The sequence below is a fragment of the Vipera ursinii genome (genome assembly GCF_947247035.1).
Source record: "Vipera ursinii genome assembly, chromosome: 7".
In the NCBI taxonomy this organism is placed as follows: domain Eukaryota; kingdom Metazoa; phylum Chordata; class Lepidosauria; order Squamata; family Viperidae; genus Vipera; species Vipera ursinii.
The window spans coordinates 9,773,231-9,792,889 of NC_139521.1; the positions used below are offsets into that span (position 1 = coordinate 9,773,231).

At 47.0% G+C, this 19,659-nt stretch overlaps 1 protein-coding gene across 1 annotated transcript in view; it reads left to right on the plus strand.

Moving 5' to 3' along the window:
* The first annotated feature begins 390 nt into the window (after positions 1–390).
* The window catches only part of PDGFRA (platelet derived growth factor receptor alpha), a 54,668-nt gene continuing 35,399 nt past the window's right edge, over positions 391–19,659 (plus strand). The window contains exons 1-3 of the mRNA XM_083367896.1: positions 391–610; positions 17,225–17,285; positions 18,900–19,214. Of these exons, the coding sequence (XP_083224022.1) occupies positions 17,237–17,285; positions 18,900–19,214 (364 nt within the window). The 5' untranslated portion in view covers positions 391–610; positions 17,225–17,236. The remainder of the gene's footprint in view (positions 611–17,224; positions 17,286–18,899; positions 19,215–19,659) is intronic.

Genomic DNA, 19,659 nt, shown 5'->3' on the forward strand with positions numbered 1-19,659 from the left:
ACAACCCCCCCTCCCACCCACCCACCCCCGTTCCCAGTCTGTGCCATCTGGCCAAGCTTTTCCCAGCACGAACACCAACACCACCAACACGCGCGCGCCCGCACGAGCGCCCGCACGCACACACACACACACACACACACACACACACCCGTCCCAGACGAAGTTTTGGAAGGTTTTGGGCTGACCACCCCCCGCCAGTTTAAGAGCTGGCGCGAAAGCCTCGGGCGTCAAATCAGCGCGGAAGGCTTTTATTCTGGAAGAGCCGAAGCTGGGAATGGGTGTGTGTGTGTGTGTGTGTGTGTGTGTGTGTGTGTGTGATGTGTGTGATGTGTGAGTGGGGGGTTTTAGGACCATTTCCTGACAACTATTTACTTGAAACCAGGGATTCGCTGGGGCAAGATGGACCTTAGAATGGAATCGGCTCCGGCAGTCGCTTTCTGAAGCCGTCGCAGAGAGGGGGAAGAAAAAAAAAAACAAAAAAAGAAGAGAGGAATCGCCGCCTTTACCTTTTTGGATTTTTTTTAAATTGTTTTTTTTTAATTATTATTATTATTTTTTTAAATCGCATTGATTTTGGCGGTTTCGGATTATTTCGCCAAGGTTCAGGAAGGTAAAAAGAAAGGGAGCCGTTTGGGCATTTGGTTTTGCTTCGTTTTCTCCTCTACGGCGGTAATTTTCTTTTCTTTTATTTCACCCCACCCCCCTTTTTTTGGGTGTTTGTTTTGAGTTGGACTCCGGCAAAAATTCTTTGGATAAGATACAGGAAAAAAAAAAGAGAGAGCACCCGCAATTCAGGCAGGAGGATTGGGGGGGGGCTTCTCTCCCCCCCTCTCCCCCCTCGTCCCCGACTCCTCGTTTTGACAACTCGACCTTTTGGTGTAAATCCGAAGTAAGCGCCCCCCACCCCCACCCCACTCCCCACTTCGATCTTGTTTCCCAAAAGGAATTGGCTTTCTGCGCCAGGGCGCCGGGGAGCCTGGAGAGGTTTGGGGGGTTTTTTGTGGGTTTTTTGGGGTGGGGGTGGGGGGTCAGGCGGAGGATGGATGAAACGGCCAGGATTCTTCCTGCTGGGGAGGGAAGCGGGTCCCGCCTCGTTCCTCCGGCGCTGGCGGGTCGGGAAGAGGCTTGAGCGATGCTACCGGCGAGAAGCGCGGATCCGCGGCCGCGCAACTCCCGCGCCCGCCTCTTGCGCCCGTCCCGTCCGGCGAAAGGAGGCTCGGCTTGAAGCGGAGGGTGGCTCCGCAGGAGGCCGGTCTGAAGGGAGGCTGAGGCGCCGGCGGAAAGTCGTTGCCTGCTCGGGCCGCGCTAATGACAACCAGATTGGAGCCGAGGGGCCGCGCGGCGCGGCATTCCTGCAGCCGGGCTGGGGGAGGAGGGGACGGGCCAGGGCGCGGGGAGGAGGGCTGGGGCGCCTGCCCCGCACTGGAGGGGACCCCCCCCTTCGGAGCGCCCCTCTTTTGCCAGAGGGCCACGGGCCGGCAGAGGAATCCCCAAAGTGGGAAGGCGCCGCGGGGAGCTGGCCGGGAGGCTGAGGCTGGCCGGCCTCTGGGGAGGAAGGGTGGGGGGCGTCGGGATTCGGGAACCAGCTTGGAGGTTTGGGAAAGGTAAGAGGGACTTTTCCCAAACCCATGTCCGTCCTTCCTTGCTTCTTTCTTTCCTTCTTTCTTTCTTTCTTTCTTTCTTTCTTTCTTTCTTTCTTTCTTTCTTTCTTTCTTTCTTTCTTTCTTTTCTTTCTTTCTTTCTTTCTTTCCTCTTTCTTTCCTCTTTCTTTCTTCCTTCCTTCCTTCCTTCCTTCCTTCCTTCCTTCCTTCCTCTTTCTTTCTTTCTTTCCTTCCTTCCTTCCTCTCTCTCTCTTTCTTTTCTTCCTTCCTTCCTTCCTTCCTTCCTTCCTCTCTCTTTCCTTCCTTCCTTCCTTCCTTCCTTCCTCTTTCTTTCTTTCTTTCTTTCTTTCTTTCTTTCTTTCTTTCTTTCTTTCTTTCTTTCTTTCTTTCTTTCTTTCTTTCCTTCTTTTTCTTTCTTTCTTTTTCTTTCTTTCTTTCTTTCTTTCTCTTTCTTTCTTTCCTCTTTCTTTCCTCTTTCTTTCTTTCTTCCTTCCTTCCTTCCTCTTTCCTTCCTTCCTTCCTTCCTTCCTTCCTTCCTTCCTTCCTTCCTTCCTCTTTCTTTCTTTCTTTCCTTCCTTCCTTCCTTCCTCTCTCTTTCCTTCCTTCCTTCCTTCCTTCCTTCCTTCCTTCCTCTTTCTTTTTCTTTCTTTCTTTCTTTCTTTCTTTCTTTCTTTCTTTTTCTTTCTTTCTTTCTTTCTTTCTTTCTTTCTTTCTTTCTTTCCTCTTTCTTTCCTCTTTCTTTCTTTCTTCCTTCCTTCCTTCCTCTTTCTTTCTTTCCTTCCTTCCTTCCTTCCTTCCTTCCTTCCTTCCTTCCTTCCTTCCTCTTTCTTTCTTTCTTTCTTTCTTTCCTTCCTTCCTTCCTCTCTCTCTCTCTCTCTTTCTTTCCTTCCTTCCTTCCTTCCTTCCTTCCTTCCTTCCTTCCTTCCTTCCTTCCTTCCTTCCTTCCTTCCTTCCTTCCTTCCTTCCTTCCTCCCCGCCCATTGACTCCAATGTTCTTCTTTTTCCCTCCAGTCTCTCGTCCTCGCCGTTTCGACCTGCGCTCTTTCTTCTCTTTCTTCGCCCTCTTTTTTTTCCGGATCTCGCCGCCTCTCGCTCTCGGAGAGACCCGATCCGAGCTGGCCGGGCGTCGGCAGGGGGAGGAAGGGAAATCCACCTCCCGGGCGACGGCCAAGACATTTACCTCCCCCCCACACCCCACTCGGTCTTTTCAGCCCGGATTTGCGCCCAGAGTAGGGATTACAAGCCGGTGGACCAGAGAAGCTGGCGGGACGCGGGGATGGGAGGCTGGGGGTGGCTGCTTCTGGGAAAGGCAGAAGGCAGGGAGGGAGGGGTGGGGGTTTCGGGGTGCAGCCTCCTCGTCGTCTGGCAGGGTGGGTTGCCCGGTGGGGTCGCCTCGGAGGGCTCTAGTTGAGGACCCGCCGTTGGCGTTGCAACGGGCTTGCCCGGATTCAGAGTGCCCAACCGGGGGTTGGCAGGAGCAGAACTGCCCATCGGGCGCAGCCAGCCGCCTGCTCTGGCGGCGACGGCGTAGCTGGGCTCCGGGTCCGTTTAGCGGGAGGGGCAGAGGGCCGACGGCTGCCTCCCAGGCTCTCACGCCGGCTCCTCCCCCCGCACTCCGGTCCAGCAAGGGTGGGGCGGCGAGGATCGACCGGAGCGCCGCCTCCGGGGTTTGTTAGCTGGGTTTCCAGCCAAGTCAAGACTCCTCCGGTTCCGACTCTCCGGGAAGAGGACCGGCCGTCCGGTCCCCAAGCGCCAGAACGGGCAGCGCTGCTGACAGCCGCAGGGCAGAACAAGCGGGCGGGAGAGAAGAGGAGGGCGGGGAGCCGGGGACCCCGGCAGGGATGCGGCCCCCAAATTAAGATCCCCGCCCTCGCCGTCGGTACCAGCCTCCCCCTCCGGGGCCCGCTTGCAGGCGGAGGCGTCCCCCTCTCCCACGGGTGAATGCCCCCCTTTTCCCCTTGGAAGGAGGGGGGGCTCTCCGTGCCCGTTTTCGGAAGAGCTGCGCCGTTGGGGGACGGAGGCGCATTTTCTTTGCACCCCAAATCTCTCTTTGGATTCCTAAGCCTCCCCGCCCCACAACAGAGGATGCTGACCCGGAGGGAGGAGGCCCGTTAGCGTTCGGACCCGGGATCTGGTCCACTCTTGAAGCAAGCATCCTGGAGGGAACTTCAGGATCTCGGAACGCTTAACCGGGTGATTAAGATAGCCCTCTTTCCTCCCCCCCCTCCGGTCCCATTCCCGTCCCCTCGGAGCCCTTTTGGGGAACTGAGAAGCGCCCCTTCCTGGAAAAAGGGCTTACTCGCGGTGTGGGATTCTCGGCCTCTCCGCCCTGGGTTGCCTTTCCTCGGAGCTTCTGCGCGGGCAAAAAGTCAGTGGTTGGTCTCCTGCACCGGGGCTGGAGGCTCGGAGCTCTTTCATGCCCAGCGTCCGCAGCGGCTGCCCCTGGGTGAGCTTGGGGGTGGGGGGTTGGGGGGTGGAGGGTTGGGGTGCTGGTGACGGGGGCGTATGTGTGCCCGTTTTATGGGGTTTTATCTCTCCGCGGTTGGGGCGCCTTCCTTCGGCAGCGTTTACAACTCCAGTTTGCAAGCTGGGGCGCCAGCGGTGCCTTTTTTTTGGGGGGGGGAAAGGAGGGAGCGAGTGTTCCAGATGTTTCGATGTTTGCAAACCCTTGCCAGGTTTCTCCAAGGCACTTTCCTGCCACAGGGAATAATTTTTTTTTAAAAAAAAAGGGGGGCCGGGGGGGGGAGAAAAAGGAGGCGGAATAACTGCGTGGCGACGTTTGCCTTGGAGCCGTTTCTCTCAGCCCTTGTGCAAAACAACCTTGGGAGTTGAAAGGAATGCCTGGTTTGGTTTGGGTTTTTTTTTTTGTCCTTTTTCTTTATTTTTTATTTTTTTTTAATTTGGCTTGAACTCCGGGGACAGAACTCTTCCGAAAGCCGCGGCGCGAACCCCAACCGTAGAGTAGGGGGGCAAACAAACAGCGGTTAAAGGAAACCGCGTTGCAGAGGCAAGGGTGCCGAAGGCGGCACGCAAGGCTGAGCCCTTGTTTTTTTGGCTGGGGACGAGGCTGGAAAGCCACGCCGCTGAGGTGTGGCCTGGCCTGGCCTGGGCTCGGCCCCTCTGCCCAGTCTTGCCTTCTCCAAAGATTGGGAAACGGGAAGCCAACTCTCGGAAAGGAGAACCCTCAAAGCTCCGATCCTGACTCCGGAGCAAAGCGCAGCGCAAGCTTAGCGGGAATCCTTTGGATGTGGATTCATCCCGTGGGACGCACTAATGCCCCCCCCCCCCGTAAGGATCTTTTTTTGCAGCCTGGCCAACGCAGGAGAATGGGACTATTCTGATTCCCCCCACACCTCCTCTTTTTGTCGGATGGACAAATGGGCCTTTTTTTGGGGTGGGTGGGGTGGGTAGGGAAAGCGTACCTTCCTTTGGATTGGGCTCTCCAAGGTTGGCTTTGCCTTGGGAGCTTGGGAGATTCCCAGGGAGGGAAAGGAAAAGGGCGTCATTGCAACGTCTGGACAGGGCTAGCCGGGACTCCCTTGCGTGTGGTTTAGCTTGGCACCGTAATCGTAGATGGCCTGAAATAAAAACATGTTGACGCGGCGGGAATTTTCTCTCTTCCCCGAGCCTTTTCCAAGACGGAGAAAAAGCGCGGCTTAAAAAGCCTGCAAAAGACCCGGGCAAAATGGCCAGGAGGATGAACCGCGCTGGGTGTGTGTGAGTGTGTGTGAGATGAGGTGTGTGTGTGTGTGTGCGTGCAAAACAGGGTTTGGGGGATCGCCCGCTCCTTGGTGGGTTAGCAGTGGACGGGAGGGCCCCCCCCCCATAGCTTGATCGCCGACCTGCCGGAAAAAGGTAAGCGCCTTAATGTAGGAAGAAGCCGAGAATTACTGGAGGTTTGCTGAGATGGTTGTGTGATGTGGCGGGGCGGATAACCTGGATCTTGCCAGAGAACTGTAGTTAGCAAATTAGAAGGACTCGGTCAGGGTAACTTTTCGCCTTTGCGGTCCTCTGCTGCCCTCCAGCGGTGATGGTTAGAAACGGCAGGTCCATTGCACCCCGACAGTAGAAGGGAACCGTTGGCGGCATGAGGGTTCCTTAGGGTTGTTGTTGCTAGTTGCGAAGTCGTATCTGACCCATCGCGACCCCATGGACACGTTCCTCCAGGCCTTCCTGTCCTCTACCATCTTCTGGAGTCCCTTTAAGCTCACGCCTACTGCTTCAGTGACTCCATCCAGCCACCTCATTCTCTGTCGTCCCCTTCTTCTATTGCCCTCAACCTTTCCCAGCGTTAGGCTCTTCTCCAGCGAGTCCTTCCTTCTCATTAGGTGGCCAAAGTATTTGAGTTTCAATTTCAGGATCTGGCCTTCTAAAGAGCAGTCAGGGTTGATCTCCTCTAGGACTGACCGGTTTGATCGCCTTGCAGTCCGAGGGACTCGCAGGAGTCTTCTCCAGCACCAGAGTTCAAAGGCCTCAATTCTTTGGCGCTCGGCCTTTCTTATGGTCCAACTTTCACAGCTATACGTTGCAACTGGGAAGACCACGGCCTTGACTATAGGAACTTTTGTTGACAGGGTGATGTCTCTGCTTTTTAGTGTGCTGTCTAGATTTGCCATGGCTTTCCTCCCCAGGAGCAAGCGTCTTTTAATTTCTTGGCTGCAGTCCCCATCTGCGGTGATCTTGGAGCCCAGGAAAATAAAATCTGTCACTACCTCCATTTCTTCCGCATCTATTTGCCAGGAGGAAGTGGGTCTAAATTTTGATTTTGGATCTCCTTTGCTTTTTTAAAAAAAAATGGTTGTGGACCTCAGGAGCTTCGTTTTATCAGGATTAGAGCTACTGATGTGTATTGTATTGTTTAAGCCCTGGCTTGCGCACACTCACTGCAGGCTGGCTGGGGAAAAGCAAACAGCTTCTATCCATGGGCTGTCAGGCTCCTGAACGGGAAATAACTCTATGTCTGATTGACTTGCGAGGCCGATGTGTTGTGCAATTAGCTCACATGGTGTAACAAGATGGTGGGTTTGTTGTCACTGTGAGTTGTGGTGGGGGGGAGGGGCATGAAAGGAGGCTCAGCCAATCTCAGTGTATACATGTTGTACTTTGATAAAGGATCGTTCACTCATTCAACATCTTTGAAATTGCCACGTTTGAAAACAGGGCTCTAGTGTTAAATGAACCGTTCATTTGTATGGCGGGTCTTCAATTCAGGGCAACTGTATCAGGGCTGCTGAGGGCTATAAAAAGTTTTCTTGAAGCTCTTTGCTGCCATCTTGTGGTTCTCTGGGATTTGTAGTCCAGATTGGGGAGCTTTTCCCCCCATCAATGCTTTTGTGGTATTGTGGCTGATGAGGATCACCACTAGTGGCATTTTTAAATAAACAAATCCCCGTGGCCTCCATTTTGTAAGTGCACCCCGACGTGCTCTCCGTGGTCCTATAAAGAGTACCTCTGCTGTCTCTGAACTGGTTAAGATTTTAGTGGATTCCCTAACTCAGAGAGAGAGGTACTCTTTATAGGACCACGGAGAGCACGTCGGGGTGCGCTTACAAAATGGAGGCCACGGGGACCTGTTTATTTAAAAATGCCACTAGTGGTGATCCTCACCAGCCACAAAAGAGCCATTAAGTGGAAGGCAATGATGGGGGAAAAGGAACAAAATTGAATACGACGTGAAGTTAAACAAAAATGTACCCGTGGCGTGCGCGTGGGTATCTTTACAGTACACTAATTCTGCTTCTTTTGTCAGTTTCTGCGGTGCGTGAGGCCGAATGAAAATGATTTCCCCGCAGGCCAAGTTGTTCTTTTGATTCTGGAGCATTATTGCCTTATTGTAGGGCTCATATGCCAGTCGGATTCTGCTGGCCTGAACTGTCAATCTCAGCAGAATATCTGGTCTCCTGGGACGCTTCTGTGACAGATCCTAGTGCTCCTTTTTCCAAAGTTGTTCAGCGCCTCTGGGTGATCTGTGGCAGAGCATCAGGCTAGGAGCATCAGAGCATCAGAGCATCAGACTGTCTTCATTAGAGGATATGTGCTATAACTAAAACATTGCAACACTTGGTTAAATAGCTCCAGGTCTGTTTCATGGCTATTTCTCTTGCTGGTAATTCTGATTCCCTCAGCATTGGCGAATTGGAGCCCTGGATTTTATTAATGGACAATAGCAGCTTCTGAACGGATACTTTTGCAATGTGTCAAAGAAGCTCAGAGATCAGCCTGGAAACTCAGAAAGCTAGCTATATCTGAGCTTCAAAGGTCCACAGGATCGCTTACACAGCAGCCAAGAATTCATTTTTTTCCCCTCCTCACATCTCTTTGCTGTCACCTAGTGGTTGCATGCATTTCTGCAGGCCAGATAAGGTAATACAGGTAGTCCTGCACAGGGAACACAGTTCATTTAGTGAGCGTTTGCAGTTACGTGTTTTACATTCTGATCCTTGACAACTGATTCGTATTTATGATGGTTGCAGTGTCCCTGGGTCCCCTTTTGTGACCTTTTGACAAGCAAAGTCCATGGGGAAGCCAGATTCACTTAACAACTGCGTGACTAACTGAACATCTGCAGTGGTTCACTTAACAACTGCAGCAAGAAAGGTTGTAAGATAGACAAAATTCATTTCACAGATTTCTCACTTAACGATGTAAACTCTCGGCTGGACTAGCTATACAAGTCAAAGATAGGTGATTATATATATATATATATATATATATATATATATATATATATATATATATATATATATATATATATATATATATATATATATATATGTATATATATATATATATATATATATATATATGTATATATATGTATATATATATATATGTTTTCTGAGGTTTTCGCGGGTGCCTGTATGTGGATCCTTGGTTTTTCGGGTTTTTCCCCGCGTAGAACACCTTTAGTTCTACGCGGGGAAAAACCTGAAAAACCAAGGATCCACATACATATATATATATATATATATATATATATATATATATATATATATATATAGTTAACAAGCATTTAACATATATCTCCCCTTGTTTCTCAAGCTAACAAAGCGAGAGAGATCCTGTGGCTCAAGAGGTAAAAACAACTGCCTAAGGTGCAATCAGCCCAGGTTCGAATCTCAGAAGGGTATGGCTGACTGATGAAAACTAATAAGTTTGAAATGCATATCAGTCTCCCTTAATTCTTTGTTAGCAATTTAAAATTTACACAAATATGAGCTGTCACCGGTGTGACTACTGCCTGTCGATGGCCTTCAGGATAGGCTGACACAGGAAATAAAGATTTGTCCCATGTTTGGGGCCTAGCAAGGTAATCTAAAAATAGTTAACAAGCATTTAACATACGGTATATATATATTGTCAAGTTTCCGAGGTATGGGCTTTTCAAGTGAGGCATTGTTTACCTTAAAAGTCCTTTATTAGCCTAATACACCAGCAAATGCTTGCTCGAAGGAAGCTGGAATCTGAAATCTCCCCCCCTTGCACAATATATTAAAACACAATCCTCCACCTTACTAATTTTGTCATTAATCATATTCTCCAATTAATTTAAAGAATCAGTTTCCCTTCCCTTAGAAGACCCCCAAAGCTTTATCTTCTTAGTGAGAGAAATAGCCTTGAAGGTGCATTCCTACTCATCCCCCCTCCTAACCTTAAACTAAAGCAATACACTAGTCTTAAAGCAATACACAAGTTTAACATATGAAATGGCTACTTCTTCATCTCTTGTCAAGCAATAACATTCGATGTTAGCAGCGTTGACATCTGTCTGTCTGTCTGTCTATCTATCTATCTATCTATCTATCTATCTATCTATCTATCTATCTATTGTTTTGAGGGCATAAAAGTTAGTAACCCGCTAATAAAATAATGTGGAGGAAATCGGTAATGGTGCAGTAGCTCTTGCCTTTAATTATATTTTAATGAATTAGTTCCGCTGTGCTGCCTTAAATGAACATTATTCATCCATTCAATCAGCTCAGCTACCAAACTATATTTTAAAATGGGGATTTATCCATGTATAAGTTGCAGGGGAATTGTCCCCTCCCCCACATTCCCTGTCTTACGGGCAAGTCTCTTTTAAAGGCTAGACAGGGATGGGGGAAAAAATGAAACGAAAATCCCATCTAGTTTATAGACCTGGGATTTCCTGTAGCCCCCTAATCCAAGTATTACAAGAGTTTATTCTTCTTAGCTTTTTTCAAAGTCTGCCAGGATTAGCTGGATCCTCCCTTCCATGTTCAAAGATGATTTTGAAAGCAGGAGAGCAACTTTGCGCATAAGAAAATCTACTTCCCCGCCCCCCCCCCCTTTTAGGAGGTTTCAATGCTGCACACCACACTTATGCCCCATGCAATTTAATTTCACATGGAAAGCTTGAAAGCTGATGTGTAATCCAAAACTGCCTCCATCTGCTCTGGAAATCAGCTTCCGCATTTACCGCAGATCTGCACCCCCAAGTAGCTCCTGCAAAGGGCTATTAAACGTAATAGGTAGCCGGAGAAGATTTATATTTTTCATGCCTGTCAGTTCAACATTTCCTTTGTCAGGCATAGCTTTCAGCAGGTGAAATGCTGCAGGAAAGGATAGTAGATGTCCACTAACTCAAGAAAAAAACACGACAACGAAGTCTTAAACCCACACGGCAGGGGTGTCCAACTTTGGCATGGCTGGCTGGGGAATTCTGGGAAGTCCACAGGTCTTAAAGGGGCCAAGGTTGGAAACTTCCCTCCCCCTCCCCTGCCACACAGTGTATTTTATTCTGTAACTTGCTTTGATTTTAACACTCCGGAGCTATTCTTATTTAAAACGTGCCGAGCAAGCATACTTGCTTCTCTTTCCTGGAAAACCACTGCAGGCTGCAGATTCTTCCAGAACGAAAGTGCAAATTCTCCTAGGGCTTTGTTGTTTTGGGGTGGAACTTTGAAAAGAGCCCTTGACGCTGAAATCTGCAAGAGACTTGCCCAGGTGGCTGAACTAAACGTACAAAACCCAGGGCTTTCTTTGATGCTGTTGGATTTTTAAAATAGGCTTCCATAAAAATCTTTTCCCCAGGAGGATTGGTTCATGCACATTTTTATGAGCTGCTATAGCAAACATTTTGTTTGCTGTAAATGTTGGGGCAAACTAGTTTTACGGCTGAAAATGAGAACGTTTCCTCTTAAATTCTAATTACACTAGTGTTGTTCTACAGTTCCAGGATTGTGCCACCAAGAAATAAAAAAAAACCATTTTAAAATTGCAGTTTTCTAGCAGATAATGTTTAGATAATCTGGAACCACTTAAAAAATCTATTCCTACCTTTAGACAAAACCTTCAATTAGTTGTGTTCTTCTTTCTGTGGTGCAACATTGCCATCTGTTGGAATAAAATGCGTGCACATCAAACTGGGAAAGTTATGCATAAGCAAGGGTTCTTCTCAATAAAACTCTAGAGCAGGGGTCTTCAAACGTGGCCCTTTTATGACTTGTGGACTGCAACTCCCAGAATGCAACTCTCAGGCATGCTGGTTGAGGAAGTCTGTGAGTTGAAGTCCACAAGTCATAAAAGGGCCACGTTTGAAGACCCCTGCTCTAGAGGATGGATAGAAGGGGGATGTTATTGGGAAGGAAAAATATAGTTTATTCATTACTTGTTGTAGTGTTTTTTTTTTGTAACCACCCACCATCCCCAACTTTATTTTGTTCTTTCTCCCACTTCCCAAGTCAATTTTTTGTGACTAATGACTCACCACATTGATAATTTTGCTATCAGAAGACAGCAAATAGATATGCAGGTAGTCTGAATTGGGAGTGGAACTTCGGTTGTAAGTTGTTGAGGTTGTAAGTTGAGTCAAACTCGATTTTTACAAGGCTTTTTTTTGGCAGTTTAGAGAATCCAGCTTCCTCGAATGAGTGGTTTTTTTTTGCTGGAAATCGGCAAAAGAGGTTGCAAATTGTGATCGCGGGACTGTAGGATGTACTACAACAGGTCATAAATGTGAATGTTGCAAAGCTCCTAAATTGCGATCATGTGACCACAAGGGTAGTCTAATGGTTGAAACTGCAAGTACAATTCTTAATTCCTCAGGCCGCTGTAACTTTAAACCAGGGGTCTTCAAACTTGGCCCTTTTATGACTTGTGGACTTCCAGAATTCCTCAGCCAGCCAATTTTGAAGACACCCCCTACTTTAAACTGTCAATAAACTAATGGCTTTATGTTAAGGACTACTTGTAATTTAATAATGGATGAAAGAGATGTATCTCCTGGGGAGAAAAAAAAACCCATCAGTTGTTTTGAACAGCCTATGTTCCAGTCCTGTTGAGTTTGATGGACTTCTTTTCGAGAAAGCGTACACAGAATGGCTATTCACTTGTGCATAAGTATTTCTTTGTGAATGTTAGTGTGTAAGAAAAATGCACAAGAGAGGTTATGGTTCCTATTCTAAGAAGTTAAAAAGTGGCTGCTGTGGAATTATTATTATTATTATTATTATTATTATTATTATTATTATTATTATTATTATTATTATTATTATTATTATTATTATTTGATGTTAATATTAAGGTGCCGATGCCCCACCATCCATTTTTCTCCTTCTTTAGCAAGACATGGCATATATAGTGAATGAAATCTGTGCTTCGCCGCCAGACCATAATGCATGGAACTAGCACTTTTCAAAGTTGACTTGGGGATCCCTACTTGCCTACCTTTTCTCATCACCGAATTCTCCCCGTTTAAGGAAACCTGGAGTCTGGTCTGGCTTGCAATTACAGAGAGAGCGGCAGCCAGAAGGAGCAGATATTGCCCAGGAATTCCTTGCAAGACGTATGCAGAGTGAGGCTTCTTTATCTAGAGAAAATACAGGATAGAACTGTGATTGGGGAAAAAAAAGGGATGGTGGTGGTGGAGGGGGGCAAAATGGTGAAGGAGAAGGCTGGAAGAGAAGATGACTTTGATGTGCAAGAGTCTGGGTTATCAGTGGGAGGCGCTTACATAAACACACGGCTACTATTGCTAATTGAAAAACCAAAGGCAAATGACTTGTTCCTGCAAGAATGCCATCTGCTAAGTTTCTAAAGTTGCCGGGCTGGTGCCTGTTTTGCTAATCGTTTGTCAGGGCTGGTGGTGGAATGGAGGTCAGCGATTCATTCCCCCACTTGTTTAAAAAAAACAACAACAACCAGGGGAGTTGAGATCCTGCCAGCCCCCACTAGTCAGTAAATCACTCCTTTTGGTCTGGGGCTTTTGACCGATTTAAGACTCAATCTCCAGATCGCTCTGCTTTTAGTGGCCTGCTTATTGTGGCCTACCCTTGTTGCTGCTTCAGCCAAAGATGGCCAGAGGGAGTACGTTACTGCAGATTCCTCAGCCTGGTGCTTTTCAATTAAAAATGCCAGAACATGGCGAGGGCGGGGCATCTTTATAAAAATGTAGACAGCGGTTCTATAGATAAATATCTGGAGGGTGCGAGATTTCCTTTTGTATAAAAAGGTAAAGGTTCCCCCGTACATGCGTGCTAGTTGTTTCCAACTCTAGGGACTGGTGCTCATCTCCGTTTCAAAGCCGAAGAGCCACCGCTTGTCCGAGGACGTCTCCGTGGTCATGTGGCCGGCGTGACTAGACGCCAAAGGTGCACGGAACGCTGTTACCTTCCCACCGTAGTTGTTAGATCGTGGGCTCTGGACCACATGGCCAAGATGGACGACACAGGACAACAGGGTTCAGCATAACATTCTTTATTGATGTAGCACAGACTTGGCAAACAAAGGGGCAACTGCCCCTCTTATATACCTAGCCAGGTATACTTGGAACCAATCCCATTGTCTGGATTTCCTGCCAAAGGCTGCCCTGCCAATCCTGATAGGGCACCCTGCCACCTGGTGGTGTCAGTGGCTATCTCTGTGAAACATCCCCTATATACATATATACATAACACCAGTGGTCCCTATTTTTCTACTTGCATTTTTACGTGCTTTCAAACTGCTAGGTTGGCAGAAGCTGGGACAAGTAACAGGCGCTCACTCTGTTACACGGGATTCGACCCGCCAAACTTCTGATCGACAAGCTCAGTGTCCTAACCCACTGAGCCACCACGTCCCTCTCCTTTTGTATTTGGTACTATAAACCAGGGGTCCCCAACCCTCATTTTGGTACTGGGCTGCAGCATGCCAGCAACCGGTCCACACAAATGTCTGAATTTTGATCCCATGACCCTGGGGATGCCGCAGTGGTCGTAAGTGTGGAAAATGGTCATACGTCACTTTTTTCAGCGCCTTTGTAACTTCAAACAGTCACTAAATGAGCTGTTGTAAGTCCAGGATAACCTGTACTCTGTTTTGCAGATAGAAGAACAGGCAGCGTTTTCATGGCCCTGCCATGGCTGCCATCTTCACCTTTGGGACCACACCTTGCAAGCACACCTGCGTGCCCACCTTTTTATTTTCCAAGTGGGCATCCCAGTGAGAGAATAGGGGCGTGAGGCTGTGGTCTTGTAAACTAGCATGAAAAATTATATAAAATAATAAAAACTAGATAGCCATTGAGCATGGAAGATTGCCACGGGTTGCTAACCACATTGTTATCTGCTGGCTGCATGCTGGCAACCTGGGTTCACAATCCTTCCAGAGCGTGATAGAAAAATGCACACTTGGTTACTGCAGACTCTTGCTATGTCCTCTGTATAATTTAAGGGCTGTGCGAGAGGAGTAGAATAGACCTTAGTTTGCTGCAATTCTTAAACAACTAACTGTCAGAAAAGGATGATGATCTATTATGAAATGTCCAGGTCTACTGTCTTGAACAGGGGGTTGGACTAGAAGACCTCCAGAGCTTCTTTCAGCCCTACGATTTTATGAATCTGTCCATTCCTATCTTCCTCCTGGTTCTCCTCCTCCTCCTCCTCCTCTTGCAGTGATTCACTTAACAACTGTGGCAAGAAAGGTCGTAAAATGGGACAAAACTCATTTAACAAATGTCTCACTTAGTCACAGAAATTTTGGGCCCAGATGTGGTTGTTAAGTCAAGAACTAGTTGTATTTTATCTGAAAGCTGATTGAATGGGTTATTTCAATAAACAAAAGACTGGCAGGTTTTTAAATTTGTTAATGCAATTCACCACCCAGAGTCAAATTAGATGCAGCTCAAAAGCCTTTGGAGCATATGATCTCAATTAAAAAGCAAACGGGTCGGTTTAAATTTTTTTTACCTGAGCAGCTGCTATTTCAATAAAATTAAAAATATAACCATGTAGGCAAAGAGTTTTGGACAAACTAAATGCTTAGTTATGTTTGTTGTAGAACCTTAAGATTTGAAGTATGAAGACTTTAGCCTTCTCTTTAGCTATTAGCAGATTACGGGAGTTGCGGAACATGGAAATTTGTCTTCTGCCAGCTTAAGTTCTGCGTGGCATCTGTCTTCTTTCTTTCAAGATTAACCTCAGCTTTGTGTGCCGAGGTTTAGCAACGTTACTTTTTTTGAGCACTGAAAATGTTTTCATCCTAAGCTAGGTCAAATCAAGGGCGATGCTTATTTTTATCTATTTTTACAAGGAATCCCTGTATCTCAAAGTTAAGGCTGTCATTACTAACAAAAGACATCTGGAGAAGAAGATCACCAAATGGTGTTGATTTTAAGAGAAGCTAATCTCGGAATCTCCCCCCCCCTTTTTTTTTTTTTAAAAAAATATCTTTTCCTACTTGATGCCAGGGATGAAAAAGTACGCTTCTAGTTCCTCTTTCACCAAAGTTTGGAATTTGCAAGACCTTTGCATCCGACCATTCATGAAGTTGGCTTAATTGCCACGGCATCCTCAGCAGAAACATGTTGCTTGATTCAAATATGCAGAGTTGTTTTCGACAACTTTAAGAGTATTTGCAGTAGTAATCATTTTGTACGTGATAAATTTATGTGGCACTCTGAAACACGGGGTCCTCGTGCTAAGGCAATATGCAGGATATTGGTGTTGCTCAGTTGGCAACTTGTGTCTGAATCGTTGGGATCTCATGGGCCATAGCATGCCAGCCCCTGTCCCCCACCGTATTCCCGGAGTTTGCCCAGATCCACGTAGTCCTTGACCTGCGACCGCAACTGAGCCCAAATTTTATGTTGCTCAGTGAGAACGTGAGTTTTGCCCCGTTTTATGACTTTCCTGGCCACGTTTGTTAAGGGAATCACTGCAGCTGTTAAATTAGCAACACCGTTGTGAAGTGAATCCGGTTTCCAAATGGACATCGCTTGTTAGAAGGCCTCAAAAGGGGATTGCGTGACTCTGGGATGCTGTGACCGTCATAAATACGAGTCAGTTGCCAAGGGTCTGAATTTTGATCACATGACCATCAGGATGCTGCTATGGTTATAAGTATGAAGTGGTCCTGAGTTATTTTTGTCAATGCCGTTTGAACGGCCACTGAATGAACTGTGGTAAGCTGAGGACTACCTGTATACTTATTTATTATTTATTCATTTTTTTAATGCCATCCATCTCACCATGACAGCGATTCTGGGCGGCTTACCATGTTTTGGGCTTTCAGGTTAGCCTTGACCCCTGGTGATGGCCAGGGAAAGTCCTCACAGTTTTCTTCTGGAAAGATCATGGAAGTGGTTTGCCATTGCTTTTCTTCCTGGGCTGAAGGAGACTGACTGGCCCAAGGTCGCCCACCTGCCTCTGGTGCCTTAACTACCGCCCCAAACTGACTCTTGAGACACACATTTACCAATCTGAATATAAAGAGGCGTAGGTCAGAGTTGAGGGACGTGGTGGCTCAGTGGGTTAGGACGCTGAGCTTGTCGATCAGAAGGTCGGCAGTGTGGCGGGTCGAATCCCGAGTGCCGCATAACAGAGTGAGCGCCTGTTACTCGTCCCAGCTTCTGCCAACCTAGCAGTTTGAAAGCACATAAAAATGCAAGTAGAAAAATAGGAACCACTATGGTGGGAAGGTAACAGCATTCCATGCGCCTTTGGCGTCTAGTCATGCCGGCCACATGACCACGGAGACGTCCTCGGACAAGCGCTGGCTCTTCGGCTTTGAAACGGAAATGAGCACCGGCCCCTAGAGTCGGAAACGACTAGCACGCATGTGCGGGGGAACCTTTACCTTTACCTTTTAGGTCAGAGTTGAGAGTGTTAGTGGCCCTTTCTGTAGCAGAGAAGAATTAAGATGGTCAATATAGGTGGCTCTCGACTGAGAGCACTTCATTTAGTGACCCTTGAAATGTGCAATGGCGTTGAAGTGACTTATGACCGCTTTTCACACTTACGACCGTTGTAGCCTCTCCGTGGTCACGTGATCAAAATTCGGAAGCTCGGCAACTGACTCATATTCACGACGGTTTCCGTGTCCCCGGGTCATGGGGTCAACTTTCAGGTCCTTCTAAGAAGCGAAGTTAGAATGGTGAAAACCAGATTCACTTAACAACCGTGCTACTCGTTTAGCATCTGCAGGGATTCACTTAACAGCCGTGGCAAGAAAGGCCGTAAAAATGGGGCGAAATTCTCTTAAGAACTGTCTCACTGAGCAACAGGAACTTTGGGGGCTCAGTCAGGTTCGTAAGTTTGCTGTATGTCATTTCAGCACGCATTGCAGATGTCTCCTATCTGTTTTCAATATAATCATTATTCTTTCATTTTGTGTTCTGTTTTCAGTTGACCTTTACTATGGGTCCTTCCCGAAAAGAATTCTTGGTCTTGGGCTACCTCCTTGCAGGTAAGATTTGCCTTCAATGGGATATTTTTGCCAAGTCAATCCTCAGCCTAGAACTAAGGAGAAATTCCCTGACAGTGAGAACAATTAGCCAGTGGAACACAGTGCTGGGCTGCATTAACAGAGGGATAGAATCAAGATCACGTGAAGTACTAATACCACTTTACAATGCCTTGGTAAGGCCACACTTGGAATACTGCATCCAGTTTTGGTCACCACGATGTAAAAAAGATGTCGAGACTCTAGAAAGAGTACAGAGAAGAGCAACAAAGATGATGGGGGGACTGGAGGCTAAAACATATAGGGAACAGTTGCTGGAATTGGGTATGTGAAGAGAAGGGTGAGGGTAGACATGATAGCAGTGTTCCAATATCTCAGGGGTTGCCCCAAAGAAGAGGGAGTCAAGCTATTCTCCAAAACACCTGAAAGCAGGATAAGAAGCAACGGATGGAAACTAGTCAAGGAGAGAAGCAACCTAGAACTAAGGAGAAATTTCCTGACACTTAGAACAATTAACCAGTGGAACAACCTGCCTCTAGAAGTGGTGAATGCTCCAAAACTGGAAGTTTTTAAGAAGAGACTGGACAGCCATTTGCCTGAAATGGTATAGGATTTCCTGCCTGAGCAGGGGGTTGGACTAGATGACCTCCAAGGTCCCTTCCAACGTATTATTATTATTATTATTATTATTATTATTATTATTATTATTATTATTATTATTATTATTATTTGTCAGAGAGTCTCTTTGGTTAAATCTGTCCTGCTTAAGCCTGGAACAAGAAGCCTTCCAGATATTTTAGATCCCATTTGCAATCCCTTCCATTCGATGGGGAATTGTGAGAGCTTGCTTCACATTCCAGGATTTTAGTCGGTAGCTTGAGCAAACATTCAATTCATTTTACTCTCGTTTTCATTCACCAGTGATTCTGGTCCCAGAAACAGCATCAAAAAATGTATTTACTGGCATTGCAGGGGAAAAAAAAGCTGCTTTGATTTCTCCCACCATGCATCGTTTCTCTTCCCAGAAGAGGGACCATGAGTGCAAATCTTCAAGAAGGCTTAGCATGTCATACTCAGACTCAAAGACAACAAAATCTGAATTTCATACATTTTCTTGGCCAGAGCTGGAAAAGCTCCACCAGGACTTTTAGAGAAAGGTGAAGTTAATAGCTAAGTTTCGCCCGGGTTAAAATATGTATTGATTTCTTTGGCTGGCACTCAATTTGCAGACAGTACATACTAAGTTGCTTGGGTTTTCAGGAGAACCTGACCATCTTTTGAGCAAGGAACACGCTACCGCCAGCTCCGGTTTGAAACTTGCAGCGTAGGAAAGTGGACCTTGTGCAAAATGACATTAGTTTGGAAACAAATGCCATTATTTGGGCTTGACTTATGCAAAACGCTTAAGGAACAGTATGAGAAAAAGCAAAGTTTAAATGAACAGGAAAGCCAGGCTTTGCAAAAAGGTGTAGATTGGTCCCCAGCAAAATGCATCTTTTACTGTGTTGCTTGTGAATGCTTCAGAACTACTTGTCATCACAATGAAGGTAGTTCTCGACTTACAACAGTTTGTTCAGTGACCGTTTGAAGTTACACCACCGTGCTTTCTCTTCGTAGGGTCATGCATAATCTCCTGTCAGAGTTTGCTTCCCGCCATTCTTCCAAGTGAAGAGCAAATGGTCGTGCAGCTGAATGCCCCCTTCACTTTGAAATGTTCTGGAGACAGCGAAGTGAGCTGGCAGCATCCGGCCCCAGAAGGCAACCATTCCATCGCCATCCGAAATGAAGAGAACAACAGCGGCCTTTTCGTGACCGTCCTCGAAGTGGCAAATGCATCGGCTTCTCTCACCGGATTGTACATTTGCTATTATAATCATTCTCAAGAGGAAGATGGAGAGGTCGAGGGGAAAGAGATCTACATTTTTGTGCCAGGTGAGTTGACAAGAGTTCAAGTCACCAGGAAGGCTTTGGGAGAGAGGCAAGTAGCTTCTACTGGATCCCTTTGAGTTAGAGCAACTGGATACTCAATGGTTCTCCGTCTTTTCTTCACCACGGACCCCCTTTAAATAGCACTGAGCAATAGGACCACTATGCCGCTTCACTTTGGCCACCTAATGAGAAGGAAGGACTCACTGGAGAAGAGCCTCATGCTGGGAAAGGTTGAGGGCAATAGAAGAAGGGGACGACAGAGAATGAGGTGGCTGGATGGAGTCACTGAAGCAGTAGGCGTAGCTTAAAGGGACTCCAGAAGATGGTAGAGGACAGGAAGGCCTGGAGGAATGTTGTCCATGGGGTCACAATGGGTCGGACACGACTTCGCAGGTAACAACAACACCGCTTCACAGTGTTTTACAGCCCTCTCTAAGCTTTTTTTCAG